The sequence below is a fragment of the Bubalus kerabau genome, chromosome 15 (genome assembly GCF_029407905.1).
Source record: "Bubalus kerabau isolate K-KA32 ecotype Philippines breed swamp buffalo chromosome 15, PCC_UOA_SB_1v2, whole genome shotgun sequence".
Classification (NCBI taxonomy): Eukaryota; Metazoa; Chordata; class Mammalia; order Artiodactyla; family Bovidae; genus Bubalus; species Bubalus kerabau.
Genome location: NC_073638.1, coordinates 63,993,759 through 64,005,949, shown reverse-complemented (window position 1 = coordinate 64,005,949; position 12,191 = coordinate 63,993,759). Strand labels below are relative to the sequence as shown.

The window sequence follows — 12,191 nt, the reverse complement described above, 5'->3', positions numbered from 1 at the left end:
ATCAAGGACATTCTCCTGCAAAACCATAACACAACCATAAAATCTTAAAGTTAATTTTGATATATAATTGTAATCTCTCAAATTCCATTCAGGTTTTACCAGTTGTCTTAGCAAAAGGATCTAGTTTAAAATCTTACGTTACTCTTAGTTGTCATCTCTTTGATCTCTTTCAGTCTGTAACAGTTCCCCAGTCTTTGCATGAGTTTTATGCCTTTGAAACTCTTGAAGATCATAGACCAGTTATTTTGTAGAATGTCCCCCAATTTCTGTTCGTAAGATATTTCTTCATGAATAGAATCAGTTTATGCACTTTTGGCAGGAATATTACAGAAATAAGGCCTTGCTCCTATAATTTAATCCTGTCAGATAATTGGTTATTTCAGTTATTTTATTTCAATGCTCAGATTGTCATTAGTTTGGCCAGTAGCTATCCATTCAGGCTGATTTTTTAGCCTTATGGACATGTCTTTATCATTCTTTAGTGTTTTCTTGCTGTTAGGTAAAAACAGAACATACCAGGATCACCTTGTAGTTTAACTAACCTTGCCTTAGAGTAAATTATTTCTCAACATTGCCCTGGTTCCTTTCAGTGTAAAATGGAATGTAGACATGCAGATCTCAGCACTGTTACACTTCATTACTATTGGGATGTCAGTGGTCTCAGACCCTGTCAATGGGCAGAGCTAGGAAATTGATGTATGTGTTTATATACACACAAATATATAAACATGCAGTTATAACTATGTTTGTTTCTTTATCAATCTATATATGTCAAAAACCATGAATTCACATTATTTCCAATTCTAATCCAAAACCCAAGGTTAATTTTAATTTATTCCCCTTCAATATTTATATATTTCCTTTCTTTTACAGTAAAAGTATGACTTTCTTTATTCTTAATAGATTTACTTATTTGATAAATTACCCTATATGTGACCAGGCTACCATTCTGCTACTTCTTCCTTCCTAATGTGCATACCCTCTTTTTCCTGCTTCAACGCTGACACCTGGGTCACCCTTTTTCAACACTGCCTACTAACCACCTTGCTCAGCTTTTGACTCCCCACAGTAAATTGCCTCACCATTCAAGCCTGATTCTCTGTTCTGGAATGCTGCTGCCATGACCCTTTCACTTCTTCACCACCTAATGAACTTGGGACTGATTTGTTCAGGAATGTGAGAAGTTAAATATTTTTATCACAGTATTTAAAAAAATTTATTCTCAAGTAACATAAATCTAGTTAATGGAAAGTTAATGGGAAAATAGATTTGCTCTAAACAAATGTACTTTACAGTCAATTTTTCATAAAATTTTCCATAAAGTGAGGGATAACTAGGAAAACATTTGTACTTTATCTTTAAAATTGCCTTCTATAGTTAATACATTAATTAGTCTTAGTATCTTTTTTATCCTGTGTTAGAAAGATGCCTATATCTGATATTGTGAGCCCATTTTATGTGATTTCGGAATGAAAAATCATTATAGAACATCCATAAAAATTTCATGTCAATCTAGTTATGTTACTTTCAGATTTGACTTGTCGTAGGGATGCAGCTACATGGTAATTTTTTAAGTTGGGAAGTGCTCTAGAGGTGTTAATAAAATAGAGGTATGAGTCATGATTCAGAAAGAATAAAAGGGATATTAATGCAGGATATTAATGTTTCAAGGACGTGACCTGAAAAAATTTGGTAAATTTGCTCTGTTTATCAGTTTTTTTCTTTGGCAAATGGTAGCTGTATTAGTGAGGGTTCACCTGGGAAACAGAACCAATATTATATACACACACACACACACACACACACACACACATAGGGGCTTCCCAGGTGGTGGTACTGGTAAAGAACCCACCTGCCAATGCAGGAGAGAAGTAAGAGATGCAGGTTCCATCCCTGGGTCAGAAAGATACCCTGGAGGAAGAAATGCCAACCCACTCCAGTATTCTTGCCTTGAGAACCCCATGGACAAAGGAGCCTGGCAGGCTACAGTCTGTAGGGTTGCAAAGAGTTGGACATGACTGAAGTGACTTAGCCCACATATATCTATATCTGTAGAGATGATATGTGGAATTGACTCACATATTCACACATTCAAACAATTTAGAGGCAGAAAAGTGCTGTGAAAACTGAAGGTATAATTCTGGTCTGAGTTCCAAGGATTGTCTCTTTTTTTCCTATTATTTTTCTAGGTGGGCTTCCCTAGTGGCTCAGCTGGTAGAGAATCCGCCTGTAATGTGGGAGATCTGGGTTTGATCCCCAGGTTGGGAAGATACCCTGGAGAAGGGAATGGCTACCCACTCCAGTATTCTGGCCTGGAGAATTCCAAGGACTCTATAGTCCATAGGGTCTCAAAGAGTCGGATACGACTGAGAGACTTTGACTTCACTTAACTTCTACCCTTTTACTTTTCTTTTGTCTGTTTCCCCTAAAATATACTGTGATCTCATCCAGTGTCTTTTCTTTAAAATGGGATCTACATGCAAAGGGCTTCCAAATGTTTATCTCCAGCTCCAAAAGCAGCCTGGATTGACTATTGGATGTCTAAAAGACATCTGAAACTTGACATGTTCAAAACTAAGTTCCTAAAATTTCATCCCCCTGAAAACTAAATAACTTATTTGTCTTTTTGTTGTTGTTGTTGTTAATTACAACTTCTTTCTTCCTGTTGCAGATTTTTTTTTTTTTTTTAGCTTTTCTCTCAGAGTATATCAAGAATCCAACCACTTCTCATTATGTCTTTTACTAACACCCTGGTCCTCTTTTATCATCCTCTTTCATCTCAATTGCAGTCATTTATTAAGTGTTTTTCCTGCTGCCGCTTCTGTTCTTCAGTTTTAACATAACAGTGATCCTTTTAAAGAACGAGTTAGGTTATGTCACATTTGTGCTTGCTGCTCCTCAGTGGCTTTCTGTCTCATTCAGTGGGAATCATTATCATGTGCTACAAGACCTACAATGGTTTGGTCCTAACCCCTCTCGTACTCTCCTCTGAATTCAGTTTTTGCTGTTTTTTTTTTCCCCTTGCTTACTAAACCTTCCAGCCATATTGGCGTCCTTGCTGTTCTATGACTACATAAGACATTTTCTCACCTTAGGGCCTTTGCAGTTGCTGGAATAATCTTCCTTACTTTCTGTTGAGTCTTTACTCACAAGTTGTCCTTTCAGAAAGACTTTCCTGGCCATCTATATAATCCTCTTCCCTGATTTATTATTTTTCTTAAGCACTTATCAATATCTAGTAGAACCATATATTTTAACTTATTTATATTGCTCATTATCTACATTCCCCAGAATTTATACTGGACAGGATTTTTTGGTCCAATACTATACCTTCAGTGTCTACATGAGTGCTTTACTTATAGTAAGCATTCATTGTTTGTTGAAGAAATGAATCACACATAACTGATTCCACCAAAATAAAATGAAATTATTAACTTACTCAAGGCAGCATGCTGAAGAATTTATTTTATAGGAAATGTGAAGTAATGAACTCTTGTTTAAATTTTAACAAATACTAGGTGAGTTCAAGTAAATAAGCACTCATACATGGCTTTGTTGTTGTTGTTAAGTCGCTCAGTCACCTCTGACTCTGTGACCTCATGGACTGTAGCCCACCTGGCTCCTCTGTCCTGGGATTTCCTGGGCAAGAATACTGGAGTCGGGTTGTCATTTCCTTCTCCAGGGGATCCTCCTGACCCAGAGATCAAACCCACATCTTCTGTATTGGCAGGCAGATTATTTACTGCTGAGCAAGCAGAGAGCACTCATACATGGCTAGTTGGAGCTTAACTTGGCCTACCACTCTGGAGGACTATTACGTGTAATGACAATTGTTAAGTCTATAAAAATGAACACGTCTTAGGAGTTCTGCTTCATGGGGTTCATTCTGCTAAAATGTATAACTACAGAGTTTTTTTTGGTGCAGCATGTTTATTTTTGGTACAGTATGTTTATATGAAAGAAGAATTCTTTCATAGAACTGAAAACTGGGTAAGTCTACAAAAATAGCAGTTTGATAAAACTATGGTAGAAGGTTAAACAGTGGAATACTATTCAGCCATTAAAAACTTGTGTTGTAGATTAATTTGTGATATAAAAGTGTTTGCTATATATTAAGTAAAAATAACAGTACAAAATAGTACATTTATTATTATTCTACCCCCCACTGACTGTTTTTTAAAATACATAGAAAAATACCTGGAAACACCATGGTATTAATGATTGTTATTTCTGGGTTGTGAGGTGTTTTTTTTTTAAGGCAACATTTTTCCTTGTGCTTATCTATTTTATCAAAATTTTTTCAACAAAAGAGCTAATATTAAGTAGCAAACCTGCCTAGAGTTCTTTGCTGTTCTTCTTGCTTTGTTTTTCTTCATAGTATTCATCACTCTCTAATTTCTATACTTTTGCTTATATTCTGTTGTCTGTCTGCCGCCACCCCCACTAGACAGAAAGCTTGTTAAGAACAGGGACTTGGTTTGCTGTTGTATCGCAGGATCCTAGGAAAATGGCTGGCATATAGTACTTGCTCTATAAATACATGTTGAATAAATAAATGTATTTTGTTTTGAGAAATAAAGTTATGGCAAATAACACTTTGAAAAAATGTCATTGGAAAGAAGTGCATAGAAGATAAATGTCATATAGCATACAATTTTAGTTTCAGAAGGAATTTATAGAAAATAGCTAAAAAGTTTTAACAAAGTTTTTTTCTGCTTATTTTATTCAAGGTTTCTAAATATTCTTTACAGAAGAAAGTGAGTGAAATGGTAAGGAAATTTCAAAATATTTACCCACTCACCCCAAATTAGTACATAATGTATACAATATTTTTGTCAAATTAATGTGATACTTATAGTAAAAAGGAGTTGAAACTGGATATTGATACCCGTTTTAAAGGACTATAATTTCAGATGTAGGTTAAATGAATTATTTCACAAGTTCATTTCCAGTTTACACAGTGTTTACGTGTGTGTGTGTTAGTCACTGTCTTGCAACCCCATGGCCTGTAGCCTGCCAGGCTCTTCTGTCCATGAGATTTCCCAGGTAGGAATACTGGAGTGGGTCGCCATTCCCTTCTCCAGGGGATCTTCTCAACCCAGGGATCGAATCTGGGTCTCCTGCATTGCAGGCAGATTCTTTACCATCTGAGTCACCAGGGCTCAGTGTTTACATATGATAAAATAAGTTTAACATAGTTACTGAATTGTTGGTAGAGGTCTGTATCAAAATTAAACAACAAAGAAGTGAAATCAGAACTGTGAAATCCCTTACTTTAATAATGTCTTTTATAGGTATCTGTGTAAACGTGTAGTTATTACTTTTAGCCTGAAAAATTGAAATAATATGAAGTAACATTTGAAGACTGCACTTGAGATATGGTACTCATCCTTTATCATTCAACAAGTGTTTGTTTGTTGCACATTCCTCTTATGTAATATAGTAAAATTAATATTTGCATTTTTACAACAATATTTTAGGAAATATTTACTTTCATATTCTCTCTATCCCTATTTGATACAAAAGAATTTTTTCTCTGATTTTTGACTGAGCAAAATCCTCCCATATCCACTTATATCTTAAGAGGACTTTTTGGGTGTCTTTATGCTATTTCATTCTCTTTGCAGCAGACCATAAAGCAAGTGAAACTAATTTTTGACTGAGGTTTGTCTATTATATCTATGAGAAATCACTTCTTATGACATTGAATACAAAAATATAAAGTAAATATTTTGCTTATTGAAATGTTTTGATGGGTTAGAAAATAAAAGCCTCAGAGAGATTGCTAAGCTTGATTGAATAAAAGATCTGAAAATTCTGTCACTGTTCAACTGGAAAGACTAAAGATAATATTGTCAGACTCTTTTAAACTATGATTTTAATTAAGGAGCTGAAAAACTAGATTCCGGTTTAGCTTTAAGTACCATGACATTTGTACTGAAAGTCATCTTTAACGCTACAGTGGTTTTACACAAAATATAGTGAAATTGAATAATGTACCCTCTGACCTGGGAGATAAAGCTACAAGTTAAAGATCAAAGGCAACATAAAATGTGTTTTGTTTTCTTCCACTTTAAAATTTCATCAGACAGATACTTGTAATCTTAAAAACAAATGGAAACATTGCAGTATACTTGTGGTAGTTTTTGGTCAGTTTTGAGCATTGTATTGTGAATTAAGATTCTTAAGAACCTACTAAAATGATATTTGTATTATAGTTATAATTTTTTCTGACATTTCAAGGCATTAAATGAATCACTTTGCATTAAAATTATTTTGTATATTGATAGGTACACAATATTTTATGCCAATTCTAGCAGATTCTGTATTTTAGATGATGGACTTAAAAGTTAAAAATCTTTTTTAAAAACATTCTTTTATTATTCATTTTATATTATTCTTATATAGTTCAGGTGACTTAAAAAAACACATTAGTTTATTTATTTTTGGCTGTGCTGAGTCTTCATTGCTGAGCAGAATTTTCTCTAGTTGTGGTCAGCAGGGGCTACTTTCTAGTTGCAGTGTGCAGCTTTCTCATCGCAGTGGCTTCTCTTATGGACATTGGCTCTGGGGTGTGTGGTCTTCAGTAGTTGTGGCACATAGGCTCAGTAGTTGAGGCTTGAGGGCTCCAGAGCACAGGCTCAGTAGTTGTGGTGCGTGGGTTTAGTTTGCTGTGCAGCATTAGGGATCTTCCCAGATCAGATTCTGAACCTTGTCTCCTGCATTGGCAGGCGGATTCTTTCCCACTGAACCACCAGGGAAGTAGTAAACAGTGTTCAAAAATCCAATTAATTTTATTCAGATTAGCACATTATCTTTTTATATTACTTGACTGTGCAAGACAGGAAAAAGAGTCATTTGTGTCAAGGCACGACTTTGGGAAGCAGTTGATAAAGTTGTGTCCCAAAAGAAATCATTTAAAAATAGTACTAATCTAATGTTATAAAGAAGTTCATGATTTCCTATAGGCAGGCTCTTAACTGTTAGTACAATTCTGTCTTGTGGGAATTCAGTAAGGTGATTTTCATGTAGTGGTGGCGTGTCTGTAGGTAAATTAACTCAATTATGAATGGAAAGATTCATCTGTCTCTAAAAGTACCAAAACCTTCTCTTGAACAAATGATCATATCGATCATTACCAATAAGACAAATACAACAAAATATGGTAAAAAATAAACTATCGAACATCAAATTAATTGATTTGGTCATTGATGAAAATCTTTCCTGTTTGGTATAGGTGACTACTTTGTGTAACTGAGTAACCAATAGAACTAATGAACAAAATAAAAACTTACCTAACCATCTCTTAGTTACAGTTTCTTTCTTTTTTGTATATTACTTTTCCTCTAAAGAAAAGACTTACAAGAAGGATTTAGTTTTCTTTATTAAATTATAACAAAATTTCAGCATTGAAGATTTTAATGAGATTTGCAATTACCACTTATTTCATTCAGAATAGAATATTTTTAGACTAAAGATTTGTCTGGAAATAATCTTTGTGATTATAATATATATATCTGTACACATAAAATATGTAACTTTAGTGTTTTTAAGTTGTGACCAAAAAAGTGAAAATATCTTAAGGTTACTATGAGTTTTTTAAAAGTGAATTTTATAGCCCATTGATTTATTTCGGGTTTATATTGAAAAAATTGAAAAATAATTGGCAAAATGAGGAAATATATAAAGTTTATTTATAAGTATATAAATAGAATGAGGAATATATAAAGTTGGGTTTTGGGTTTTGAATCTTTTTCTTCAAAATTTACTTATATGAACTAATTGCTCATTTATTTCCTTATAGAGACTTTTCAAATCAGTCTCTATAAGGAAACAAGAAAGGAGAAAATGAGCAGCTTTGCTTTATTAGCAGAAGATATTAAGAAGAGATGGCAAGAATACACAGAAGAACTGTACAAAAAAGATCTTCACGACCCAGATAATCACAGTGGTGTGATCACTGACCTAGAGCCAGACATCCTGGAATGTGAAGTCAAGTGGGCCTTAGAAGGCATCACTACGAACAAAGCTAGTGGAGGTGATGAAATTCCAGTTGAGCTATTCCAAATCCTGAAAGATGATGCTGTGAAACGGTTGCACTCAATATGCCAGCAAATTTGGAAAACTCAGCAGTGGCCACAGGACTGGAAAAGGTCAGTTTTCATTCCAATCCCAAAGAAAGGCAATGCCAAAGAATGCTCAAACTACCGCACAATTGCACTCATCTCACACGCTAGTAAAGTAATGCTTAAAATTCTCTAAGCCAGGCTTCAGCAATATGTGAACTGTGAACTTCCTGATATTCAAGCTGGTTTTAGAAAAGGCAGAGGAACCAGAGATCAAATTGCCAACATCTGCTGGATCATGGAAAAAGCAAGAGAATTCCAGAAAAGCATCTATTTCTGCTTTATTGACTATGCCAAAGCCTTTGACTGTGTGGATCACAATAAACTCTGGAAAATTCTAAAAGAGATGGGAATACCAGACCACCGGATCTGCCTCTTGAGAAATTTGTATGCAGGTCAGGAAGCAACAGTTAGAACTGGACATGGAACAACAAACTGGTTCCAAATAGGAAAAGGAGTTCGTCAAGGCTGTATATTGTCACCCTGTTTGTTTAACTTATATGCAGAGTACATCATGAGAAACGCTGGACTGGAAGAAACACAAGCTGGAATCAAGATTGCCAGGAGAAATATCAATAACCTCAGATATGCAGATGACACCACCCTTATGGCAGAAAGTGAAGAGGAACTAAAAAGCCTCTTCATGAAAGTGAAAGAGGAGAGTGAAAAAGTTGGCTCAAAGCTCAACATTCAGAAAACAAAGATCATGGCATCTGGTCCCATCACTTCATGGGAAATAGATGGGGAAACAGTGTAAACAGTGTCAGACTTTATTTTTTGGGGCTCCAAAATCACTACAGACGGTGACTGCAGCCATGAAATTAAAAGACGCTTACTCCTTGGAAGGAAAGTTATGACCAACCTGGATAGCATATTCAAAAGCAGAGACATTACTTTGCCAACAAAGGTTCGTTTAGTCAAGGCTATGGTTTTTCCTGTGGTCATGTATGGATGTGAGAGTTGGACTGTGAAGAAGGCTGAGTGCCGAAGAATTGATGCTTTTGAACTGTGGTGTTGGAGAAGACTTGAGAGTCCCTTGGACTGCAAGGAGATCCAACCAGTCCATTCTGAAGGCGATCAGCCCTGGGATTTCTTTGGAAGGAATGATGCTGAAGCTGAAACTCCAGTACTTTGGCCACCTCATGCGAAGAGTTGACTCATTGAAAAAGACTCTGATGCTGGGAGGGATTGGGGGCAAGAGGAGAAGGGGACGACAGAGGATGAGATGGCTGGATGGCATCACTGACTCGATGGACGTGAGTCTCAGTGGACTCTGGGAGTTGGTGATGGACAGGGAGGCCTGGCATGCTGCAGTCATGGGGTCGCAAAGAGTCGGACATGACTGAGTGACTGATCTGATCTGATCTGATAGTTGTAGAAAGTTGAGTGTAAATGTTATTTTAAAATTATTTCTATTTTAAGTGCCTTAAGGGTCTTATAAGTAAACTTTTAGACCACACACACATGCACACACACACATACACACACATGCTCATAATTATGTATATGCTGTTTTCCTCTAATCTTGATTTTCAAAGATTAAATTTGTTTAAAATAGGTATTTAGAAAGCAGTGAATCCTGACATTATTTTCTTGTTAACAGTCTTTGCATTTATTAGTAAAATTGTGTGAAAGAGAAAACAAGTTGACACAATTCACAGAGTTAAAAAGAACAAAAATACTATATACTCAGCGATTTCTTAGTCATAATCTTTATTATGGTACCATCTGGTGGCTCAGATGGTAAAGAATCTGCCTGCATTGTTGGAGACCTGGGTTCGATCCTGGGCTGGGAGGATCCCCTGGAGAAGGGAAGGGAAACCCACTTCAGTATTCTTGCCTGGAGAATTCCATGGACAGAGGAGCCTGGTGGGCTATAGTCATGGGGTCACAAAGAGTTGAACACAACTGAGCAACTAACACACACACGTATGTAATGTTATAACAGCACCATCACTATAGTTGTATTATTCTCTATAATGTTCTTAGGTTTCTCAGGCAGGTGTTACCAATCTGCTTTTTGTTGTTGCTTCCTGAAGAATTTGAACTGTTGACGGTCATGCAGTTAGTGGCAAACTGCCCTCTTCATCTCAAAACTAAATCAAGGCAGCCAACTAGGTTCACATGTGAACAGTCCTACGGTGTCCTATATGAGCCAGTGAGCTATAGGTGCCTACTGTGATTTGAAAGACTTTATAGCATTTATTATGGCCACTGAATAGACTTAGTTGTATTTGAAAATCAGAAGTTGTGTCATGCAGAACAAATGAAACTGCATTTTAATTCAACTTTGGCTTCAAGCAAAGAATGTTGGAATAGGGTATATCACAAACTTATCTAATGTGTATACAGCTCTATGTATGTAGAGAATACCTATGAACTGACTTTAATCTTTGCTGCATTTTTTTTTTTTTTTTGGCTGCATTATGCAGCATGCAGGATCATAGTTTCCCAACCAGGGATTGAACTTGTGCCCCCTACAGTGGAAGTGCAGAGTCCTAACCCCTGGACTACCAGGGAATTCCCCTTTGCTGCATTCTTAATTATCAGGATTAGTTAACCTTTGCAGGCATTGACAGTATTAATGTCTGATTATATGTAGTGGACAGTATTCTCATAAAGGCTATATGAAAATTGATCTGACTTGTAGATTGAGAGAATTCCTTAAATTGAAAAAAATGTTTTTAGACCAATCTTTAGTGAGATTGTATTGGATTGCTATACATTTCCTGAAAGGAGTGTAATTCTCTCAGATCAGTTCAGTCGATCAGTCATGTCTGACTCTTTGCAACCCCATGGACTGTAGCACGCTAGACTTCCCTGTCCATCACCAACTCCTGGAGCTTACTCAAACTCATGTTTGTGATGCCACAAACTCACATCTGTGATGCCATCCAACCATGTTATCCTCTGTTGTCCCCTTCTCCCACCTTCAATCTTTCCCAGCATCAGGGTCTTTTCCAGTGAGTTGGTCCTTTGCATTAAGTGGCCAAAGTATTAGAGTTTCAGCTTCAGCATCAGTCCTTCCAATGAATATTCAGGACTGATTTCCTTTAGGATGGACTGGTTGGATCTCCTTGCAGTCCAAGGGACTCTCAAGAGTCTTCTCCAACACCACAGTTCAAAGGCATCAATTCTTTAGCGCTCAGCTTTCTTTATAATCCAACTCTCAGATCCATATATGACTACTGGAACAATAATAACTTTGACTAGATGGACCTCTAGATTAGAGAATTAAGTGGTATTTTAGAGGAACAGAATATGGGTCATTATTTTTCATTGTTTAGTTATTGATAATAGTGACTACCTAGGTAAGCATAAGTGGAAAAGGGCATGGCAACCCATTCCAGTATTCTTGCCTGGGAAATCCCATGGACAGAGAAGCATGGCAGGCTACAGTCCATGGAATTGCAAAGAGTCAGACACAACTGAAGCGACTGAACAGGTAAGTGTAAGATCTCAGGAGTTAGTGTACTTGTCAGTTTGTTTGAATTTATGACTGCTGCATGCTTAATTCAATGACTTAAATGACTTAAGTAGTGAATTTGAAAAGCCCATAGAAGTACATGAAAAAAATTTAACTGATCTTTTAGAAACGTTGCCAGCTTATCATTTTGCTTAAAATCATTAAAAAAAAAATTTGAAAATATGTTCACCAGATTTGCCAAGTTAATATAATTATGTACAACTTAAATTATAATGTGTTCCTTATTAATATTACAGAGGGTTATTCATATTCCAAATAAAAACTAATTAATCTATTGAAGGCACCTTTATCATTTAAGGAATAATAATAACAAAACATTATACTGTACTTGTTATGTAACAAGCTCTGATTTTAGTGCTGTGTATGTATTATTAATAATTTGTGTTATCTTCACAACTCTATGAGGGAGATGCTGTTACAATCTATTTTAAAGACAGGGTAGATTATTTTCCCAAGGTTACACAGCAACTAAATTACAAAGGCAAGATTTAAACATAGGCAGACTATCTTTTGACCACTTTACTATACTGCCTGTATTTTGGTGTTAAGCAGTATAAAATGGCTCTGTTTAACTTATG

At 35.9% G+C, this 12,191-nt stretch overlaps 1 protein-coding gene across 37 annotated transcripts in view; it reads left to right on the top strand.

Annotated features, from left to right (window-relative positions):
* The window catches only part of CCDC73 (coiled-coil domain containing 73), a 154,103-nt gene that overhangs the window by 85,223 nt on the left and 56,689 nt on the right, over positions 1–12,191 (top strand). For 27 of the 37 annotated variants that reach the window (XM_055549222.1, XM_055549221.1, XM_055549254.1 and 24 more), the window contains one exon: positions 4,731–4,769. The exons of the other annotated variants lie outside the window; for them this stretch is intronic. In XM_055549222.1, the coding sequence (XP_055405197.1) occupies positions 4,731–4,769 (39 nt within the window). The remainder of the gene's footprint in view (positions 1–4,730; positions 4,770–12,191) is intronic. 37 annotated transcript variants of the gene reach the window in all.